Source organism: Balaenoptera physalus (genome assembly GCF_965194825.1).
Source record: "Balaenoptera physalus genome assembly, chromosome: 4".
Taxonomy (NCBI): Eukaryota; Metazoa; Chordata; class Mammalia; order Artiodactyla; family Balaenopteridae; genus Balaenoptera; species Balaenoptera physalus.
In genome coordinates, this window is record NC_138891.1 from 19172542 (window position 1) to 19181975 (window position 9434).

At 41.6% G+C, this 9434-nt stretch overlaps 1 protein-coding gene across 1 annotated transcript in view; it reads right to left on the minus strand.

Annotated features, from left to right (window-relative positions):
* The window catches only part of MSL2 (MSL complex subunit 2), a gene marked incomplete at its 5' end in the record, with an annotated part of 29212 nt that extends 21392 nt beyond the window's left edge, over positions 1-7820 (minus strand). Inside the window, one exon of the mRNA XM_082459173.1 lies at positions 7679-7820. Coding sequence (XP_082315299.1) covers positions 7679-7820 — 142 coding nt within the window. The remainder of the gene's footprint in view (positions 1-7678) is intronic.
* Positions 7821-9434: the final 1614 nt, after the last annotated feature.

The window sequence follows — 9434 nt, forward strand, 5'->3', positions numbered from 1 at the left end:
GACTTTGCCAGAAAACCTAAGTTATTTCCAAATTTGACGCCAAACAACATTTTAAGTGCGCATTTTCTGTGAATTATAACAATAAAAATGGACAAATGCTAATTGATAAGACAAACTAAATTCAAAACAAAAAATATGCTGGCTATAAAACTAGATTAAAAACAGGTTGAGATAGGCAAATATTCCAAATCTGCAAAGATTCAAGATTTCTGAACAGAAAGGCAATGAACTAGAATAATTCTGTTAAAATATTACGGAGTCAGAACAAGGAAAAAATGAGGAAAATGGCCATACACTAATTAAGGTGAAAAAAATTATCTGAATTAATTTCCTGACATGGGAACAACAAAAAGAAATCTTTAAAAGAGGAAAGCCAATAACAGAAACTAAACGGATAAGAAAAAAAGTCAAAGGTGATGGACAAAGAGAAAAATATAAATTAAAATAAAGATTCTGAAATACTACCTTTTAAATTAGAAGATAAAATTTAATCAGACCTCACAAAAACAGATTAAATCATACATTAAAATGTAGCCAGGTGGACTCTGAGGGAAGGTGTCAACTGAGAAGATAATACAATAAGGCATTAACCAATTAGTGATAGTATGCTATCAATGCAATGAAAACAAAGAGTGCAAACACAGGAGGAGGACTAAATGTTCAAATTAATTTGAAAGCCCACAACCCCAAGACTCAGAAGATATGTTTGTTTTACAGTATGTCTTATAAGTATATCTTATATCTTATATAACAGTATATCTTATGATTTTAAAATCAAGGTTTCCAGGAAGGGGCACAAAATTAAAGTTTTTAGATTTTAGCCTTTCCTAAACATATTTCCAATAACATTTCCTCACTAATCCCAACTCCCAGGCACCATCAAATTACTAAACACTGTCTCATCCTTCTCTTCATTCTCCTCAGGCCCACACTAGATCCCAGTCTATGTCCTACCTTAACTGAATCCTCTCCCAAGCACCTGATAAGCCAGGTTTTATCGGATCTTCCATACAATTCAGTACTTTCTATCAAGTATATACCCTGTGAAAGCACTATACTAGACATGTTTATAAATTTAAGGATAGAAAATATTTAATCTATTCACAGTGAAATATACCTAACCAAAAACAAATTGTAATACAGTATACCAAAAAATTAAGCTGTTATGATAACCATAAAGAGGACAAAATTTTCCTTTTGCGTTATCTTATGTTGTTTCCTTTTCACTACCACCACTATTCCGGCCTCTATAATATGGATACATCTGATATCCTTCCTAACTGGGTTTCACCACACTCCAATAATCAATCCTATATTCTATCCCGAAACTAACCTTTTTTAAAACAAAATCTATATAACATCACTCTCCTACTTAAAATATTCCTCAAACACAACAGGGATTTGCAAATTCCCCTACCCATATCAAGATGGGGGTGGGGGGGCATAAAATGCACATTACCAGGCCCTGCCCACAGAGATTCCAATTCAATCAGCCTGATATGATAATTGGGAATCTGAATTTTAACAATCCCTTTAGGTTTGATTTAGGTGGGCTATAGAGCACACTTCGAAAAAGAACAGGTCTACGAGGTAAATGTCAAATTCCTTAGCCTGGCATCAAGGTTCCCTGCAAAAAGGCCCCTGAGTTACCACTATAGGGCATGGATGGACTCTCCTACAAGAACTCTTCATTAGGGATAAACTTGATTTTCTGCAGCCTAAACAAGCCAATGTTCTCTCCCTCAAGCCTTACTGAAAATGTTCACTTTTCACCATTCCTCCTGGCCTAGCTCAAGCACCATACTTCCTAGTTCTCACGAGACTGCAACAATTTCTGCTGCCTAATTTTACAGTACCATACTGTCTGCCCTAAATCATTATTTAAACTGGTATTATTAACTTTTCAGTTGGTTTTATCATATAACAAAGGCTGATGGATCAAAGCTCTTTTCTTCTCTCTCAGTATCCAGAACAATGCATTTAGAGTCCTTTCCCTAAGGCAATTTCACTGTACATAAACATAACCAACTAGGAACTAATATTTTAGAACTAATTTTGGAATACTAAAAGGAGAAATTGTGAAAAAGAGATTTTTCTTAGGAAAAGAAACCAATAGTTAAATTAATATATCTGACATAAGAGTATCTGCCAGAACACAGTACTAAATATTGTTCTTCCTTAACCAGCCTACTAGATAAATGTTCCCTAAAGAATTCTTCCCAGATCAGAGAGAACAGGTAAACTTAAGTCCCAAGAAAAAACTGGTAAACCAAACTCTGCTTTAACCCCAGTGAGGGTTGCCCAAACTCTGACCCAAACAGTTATTCAAAAACGAGTTACATGGGGGGAAAATCTCACTTACTGTTAATTTCTGAAATTTTTACACATGTGACAAAGTTAACTTACGAGTAAGTTAATATTACATCAATATTGGTAATAACATAACTGCCTCTAACACACAATAAATGCTGGTTTACTTATGTCTTCCCCATAACACTGAGCAACATATGGGTAGGGGCCATGTGTCTTAATTCATCTTTTTATTCCAGCACTGAGAACATCACTGGTGATTAATAAAGATTTTGTGAGGAAAAAAATATATATATTTTTCAAGATAAAAAAATGATAGTGATTCTCCAAAGATGATATACAAACAGCCAAGAAGCATATGCAAAGATCACCAACATCACTAATCATTAGAGAAATGAAAATCAAAACCACAATGAGATATCCTCTCACACCCATTAGGATGGCTACTACCCAAAAAACAAAAAGCAAACAAACATACACACACCAATAACAAAACACAAAACAGGAAACACAAGTGTTGGCAAAGATATGGAAAAACTAACTGGAAACCTTGTTCTGCTGGTAGGATAAAATGGTGCAACCACTATGGAAAACAGTATGGAGTTCCTCAAACAATAAAAATAGAAATACCACACAATCCTGCAATCCTACTTCTGGGTATATATTCAAAAGAACTGAAAGCAGGGTCTCAAAGAGTGTTTACACACCCATGTTCTTAACACTATTCACAACAGCCAAGAGGTGGAAGCAACTCAAATGTCCAACGTTGGATGAATGAATAAACTAAGTATAGTGTATACATACAATAAAATATTATTCAGCCTTAAATAGGAAAGAAATCCTGTCTCATGCTACAACACGGATGAACCTTTAAGACATTATGCTAAGTGAAATAAGCCAGTCAACAAAGACAAGTATTGCATGATTCTACTTATATGAGGAATCTACAGTAGTCAAATTCAGAGAGACAGAAAACGGAATGGTGGTTACAAGGGGTTGGGGGGAAGGAAGAAAATGGTGGTTGCTTGCTGGGTACAGAGTTTCAGATTTACAAGATCAAAAAGTTCTGGAAACCTGTTTCACAATAATGTAAATATACTCAACACTACTGAACTGTACACTTAAAAATGGTTAAGATGGTAAATTTTACATTATATGCTTACTACAATAAAATAATTATAGTGATTTTAAGTACAAGAAAAATAAAATCTTAAGTATCAAATGAACTCACACTTGAGAAAAATATAAATATAAAACAGTATAACGCTTAAGTACAATTAAACAAATGGCCTTTTAATTTAGCTTCTAAAAGGTATGTAGTTTAAAATAAATCACGCTAAATGTTCAAATTTCATTTTAGAAGATTCTTGCTATTTATAAATTGTTTGCTCAGTCAAAAACAAAGTATTTCTGCTAAAAGAATCAGAACTCCAGAACTGGAAGAGATTCTTGAGATCATCTACTGCACTGATTCCAAAGTGGGCCCACAAACAATGCCAAAATGAGAAAAATAAGGAAAATGAAAGTAGTCTTTCACAAAGCTAAATCTATTTAATTTTAAGGCATATACTTTATTCTGAGAGCACATCCTTCCTACTTTGAACCTTGCTCTTTTTAACGGCAGTTTCATCCATTCAACAACGCTTGTTCAGCCAGGAACTGTCAGGTGCAGGGCTACAACAGTGAACAAGACCAGCAAGACTCTCACCCTCAGGGAACCACGTACCTTGTAGTGGAATGTGAGAGTAGCAGTAGTAAGAAAAGATGACAGGATTTGCTTTTTTAAGTCCTTAACATTCAAAACAAAAACTTGGTCAGCCTAGGTCAGTGGGAAACACTATTCTCCAGCTCCTTCCTATTTTATAAATAAGAAACTGGATATCCAAAAGTTCCACAACTCTTCAGTAAAAGCCAAAACCACTTTGTTTCTAGAATTTAAAACATCAGGGAAATATTCATGTCCCTGAGATTTGACCATGATTAATTTACAGGACTCCAAATATCTCAGAGAATACTATTTTTCCACTTAACATGTCCTTCCAGTTCTAACAGTATTTGATTCTACATATCAAACTTGTTATGTCATTTGAGGATATAAAAGCTTAATAAAAAACTTAAAATCCCTAGGGCAGAATTTATTGAGTTTCATGCCATCAAAAGAAAATTCATTCTACATACTTCGTGATAAATGATAAAGCAAGTCCAACATTAAGAACAAGGGGAAAGAACTGACACAGAAATAGTACCCACAGTAATACTGTCTTGGTCACTGTTTCTGTGGCCTAGAAAGTACAATAACTCTCTGGAGCATTGCTATCCCATTCACCAGAAACTTCAGAAAGTTTAAACATACAAAGCAACTGAAAAACAAGCAGTGATAATCAGCTAATTAACATTTCAAAGAACAATGATAACAAAACCTGTAGTTCCAGTGAATAATCTAGGTTTGACAATATTTGAACGGACAGTTCAATCTCTTCTCTCACTTCCCCCTACCTTTCTCCACCTCTGCGCAAGGGTGCCACAAAGTCCACAGACCTGTTCTCATGGGTTCAAAAAGTTTTTCCCACTTAAAAATAAACTCACACAGAACACAAATTTGGAAAAACAAACTTAAAGAAGATATTATCCCCTTTTGTAGATACAAGACATTTAGACAAAAAGTTAAAGTAACTTGCCTAGACAGAAAGTAGAAAAGTTAAGATTTGTACCTAACTGCAAAGTTCATAGACCTTTTTTCCCTCCCTCACCTCCTCTCACTTTCTTTCTCTGAGTCTTTCATAAACACCTACATGCTATTCACTGAACAGGAGAGAATGAGGCAGAAGGAACACAGAAATGTACAAAAAAATAATATTTTCCCTAAGATAGAATAATTTGAAAGAGTTAAAAGCACCTGTGACAGAACAAAGAATTCACTCACTGAAGAGGGAGGGAGTTGATGAGTTAGACCATACACAAAAAGAATATATTTTAGGCAGAAGGAACTACAAAGAGCAAAGGTGGGGAAAAGAGAAGGAAAACATAAGGCATGTATGTTCGAAAAGACAAAAATATCAAACCGGCTTAAGCTGAGAAATTATTAGAAATTAAGAGGGCAGTTAAATACAAAGCTGAAAGGGGAGGTTTGGGTCAGACACTGGAGGACCTGTTGAAACAAACTTCCTATTTACAGCGCCAAGATAGAATTAAAACTTAACTTTTACATATCTATTATCCTAATGAAATAAGACTGCACATGCCCTATTAACTGGAAGGAGTTTATGCTTTCCAGCTAGGAAAAAGAGTCCAGGACAGTACCTGACACAAAGATGAAAAATGTTGGATCTGAATTCAAATAACTGGGTATTTTCCCCCATCTCTTCATAACCACAGACTTATGTCCAAAGAGATGAAGGGAAAAAACTGAACCTACATCCATACTGCTGAAATTTTATGCCAGCTACTCAATTATAAGGGAGAAGTAGAACCCACAAATCTTTTGCATAGGATGGTGGGGAAGAGAAGCTTGAACAAGAAAGAATAATTAAAAGTCCCAATGTCAGAAAAATTCCTTTGAGTTGTCAAGACTGATTTAAAAAAAAAAAAAAGCTACAGTTGGACTTTCTAATGTAGCTTTATCTTTAATACCAGTTTTTTAAATCCAGGTTAGGTTCTGGGAAAATGTTCAATTAGACCACAACTGTCCTGAAGCTACTGCTAAGAACTTAAAATTCCAAACATCTGCAAAACTACCGTCTCCCTCTTTGAGAGCTAAGTCCCATCCACCATGTAAAAAGCAGACCTACCAGATCTTCAAGTGTTACCTGGATAATGACATCACTCTCTATTGCAGTTCTAGCAGGCCAGGATGGGCTGGTCTACGCCCTCTACATCACCACAGTAGCAATTCCCCCACCAAAAGAAAGGTTTGTGTTGAAAGAAGTTATAGTAGCCCCATCTCATTCCACAAACTATCAAAAGCTATGAAGACGTTAAAAAAAAAGCACTCCATTAAAAAAAAAAAGTGAGAGTGGGGTGGCGGAGTACGCTGAAACTAAGCAAATTCTTATACTATATTTGTAAAATATAAGCGGAAAAGAAACTTTGAATCTAGCCCAAAGCTCTCATTTTACATGTTAAGAAACTGAGGCCCAGGGCAATTAAGTGGTTTACCTAGGGCAACTGCTTCTCTATAAAGGTGTTAAGTGTCGGTTACCAGTCAGAGTAGCACTTAATCGCTTGTAAGAGTTACTTAAATGTTTATGAGATTAAGAACCCGATGTGCAAAAAAAAAACACCTCTTCTGTACCCCCTCAGGGCTTTGCCCCAGAGCTATACGGAAAATGCTGAATCTCAAATGAATACCATTTCTCCCTTCAACCACTACAGTCGCAAAATCTCTCTTAAGATAAAGTGAAAGCCTGAAATGCCTGAATTTCTCAAATTCTGACTACAAGTAAGTGGATCAACAAAACCTCAAAAGTTTTGGCGAAGTAACAATGTGAAGTGGAATATTACTGTTTTGGTTTTGCCAGTTACCCTTTCCTTTATGTTAACGTTTTCAGTCTAAGTTTTTTCAAAAATAAATTATTATTATACGCATACAGTTAATCACTGAGATAATAATCACAAACTATTATCACTTTTGAGACATGGATTTATTAGACAATTTAGCATATCTTCATCTCTCAAAAATAACTTGAAAATATCCTGCCCAGCACAAAGTAATACTTCTTGAACAAAAACACCCAAAATAACCCTCTACCAGGCCACAATATAGCAAAACCACAAAAAAACGTAATCCTGTAAAAAAAAATCCCACCAGCTAAAAAGCACTGAGTACCATCAGTCTGCCCTGGCTCACTGTTTATCGTCAAACTGTCAAAGCATTAGAAGAACCCGGGGGAAAAAGTTCCGCACCGACTTCACCGGCTATACCACCACCACCCACACACAACACGTTTGGGGAAATGCAAACACACCACATGTAGGTGTTTTAACCAGGTTTCACCACGTTTAACCAAGGTAGGTATTAAGTCAGCTCTGGTATCAAAAGCTTTAAAAAACAAAAAAAGAAAGAGGGGGACAGCAACATAGATGCATATTTCACCTCTTTAAAAAAAAAAAACACCAGAAATGACCAAGGCGAATTTAACAGTTTTGAACATTGAGGCCGCTGTACAGAGAGAGCGGTTTGGAAGGGTTCTGTCTTTCTGAAATGCCGGGAAAAAGTGCTCTGCCGAGTTTCAAAACTAAAGACCGCAAACTACCGCACAAATAATAAAAGTTTAATACAAACTACCCCGCCGTCAAACCATTTCTGCTACCATCGCCCAGAGTTTTTTTAAAACAAGCACTGAAAGGGGAACAATAAAAAGCGTCTCACCGCAAACGCAGCACGAGAGGGACTGTCGGAAGTAAGGCAAGAGCCTGTTAATCTCTGTAAACGCCTTGGGGTCTCCGGGGTCGTAGTTGAGCACTAGGCGGCTCGCGGAAATGTAGAGAGCAGTAGCATTCACGGGGTTCATTGCAGACACTTCGACACTGTTGGCTCTCGGCTGAAGAGAAATTCCGGATCCAACTTTGTAAGCAGCCAGGGAACAATGGCGAATTTGCAACAATTCGGAGGAAATCGGGGGAGAACCACTGGCCAAAGTTGTAACCAAAATCCGTACAAGTTTGTAGAGCTGTAGCAGTCCTCCCACACATGGGGCCTTGGCGCCCCTCCTCCGTCCCTGAGATTTGCAGACCAAGGGGAAAAAAAAAAGAGAGAGAGAAACCAGCGTTCGAGTTTGTCCCGAGCGGCCGCGGGGCGCAGAACGCGGCGGCTTCGGCGCTCAGTCTAGCCCCGCGGCTCGGCGGGCGGCCTGCGCTCGAGCTGCATCTCGGGACGCGAAGGCACCTCCTGTGGTCGAGCTGGGCGGTCGCGGGAGCAGGCCCCGGCCCGGTCCAGGGGCGGGCACGCTTCTCACGGGCTGCAGGGCCCTTACTCCATCACAGCGCCCGGCGCGGAGGCAGCGGCGACGGCAAGGACTGCGGTGCGGTCGTCGGATTCCTCGATCTAGTGCACCGAGCCGCGGCGGCGGCGAACGTGGCTGCTGCGGCTGGCGGAGGCCGCCGCCGCTCTCTCCATATCGGACACGCCTGGCTCTCCGCCCCGGCGATTACAGCCCGGCAGTTCCCTGAGGTGGCGAAGCGGACAGGAGAGGCCCCCGCCCGAGAGGGGAGGGCCGGGGAGGAAGTGCGCGGGCCGGCGGCGGCGGGAGAGGGCGGGGAGCAGGCCCGGCCGGGCCGCGGCGGCGGCCCTCGCTCCTCAGTCGCTTACTCCGAGGTCACCAGGCGCAAGCGCCGCCCCCTCACTGCCCGGCCATCTTCTCCGCGCGGCACACACGGACGCCTCCTCCGTCAAGCACCACGGTCGCCGCCGCCCACGGCGCCCACCCGGCCGCGGCAGAGGCTGAAGCGAGCGCTCACACCGCCAGGCCCCGCCGCCGCCCAGCGCACACAGCAAGGCCCCGCCGCAGGCCCCTCCCCCCGTGCCTCGCCGCCCTCACCCCGACTCCACGCGCCACTCTAGCTCGGTAGGGCCCGGGCTGCAGCGGCCTTAATGGATCCCGCGGGCTGTGCGGCGCCTCAGGCCCTGCCGGCGACGACGACCGTTACCCCAACGGGCAAAGCCACTGTCATCCCCGAGACTCCCCCGCCGCCGTCGTCGCTAGCGCTCGCACGCATGCGCAGACCACACTCTCACCCCTCCCCCCGCCCTTTGCTTTCCCTTCGCTTCCCTTTTCCCCTGCTTCTCCTCTAAGAGCCCCCTCCACGCCCTCCCAGAGCTACCGGCTCGCTCTGCGCATGCGCATTCCACTACCCAGCTCCACCGCCTTTCGCCCTTACGCGTGCGCTTTGACCGCCCACCCAGAAAACCGGATAAACACATCAGCCCGCTCACGCCAGCCCCTCCCCGCTGCCAACCCACCCTGAGCTCACTGCGCATGCCTGGCTCTCCACTTACGGCTCTCTGTACAGAGCATGCTCCCGGCGAGCCGCCTGCTCTTTCCGCCCCTCCCCCATGCGCTCTCAAATTCCCTCTTAGGCGTGTGGGCTGTGGTGAAACATTCGTTAGTTGACCCATCTTTCCCCAG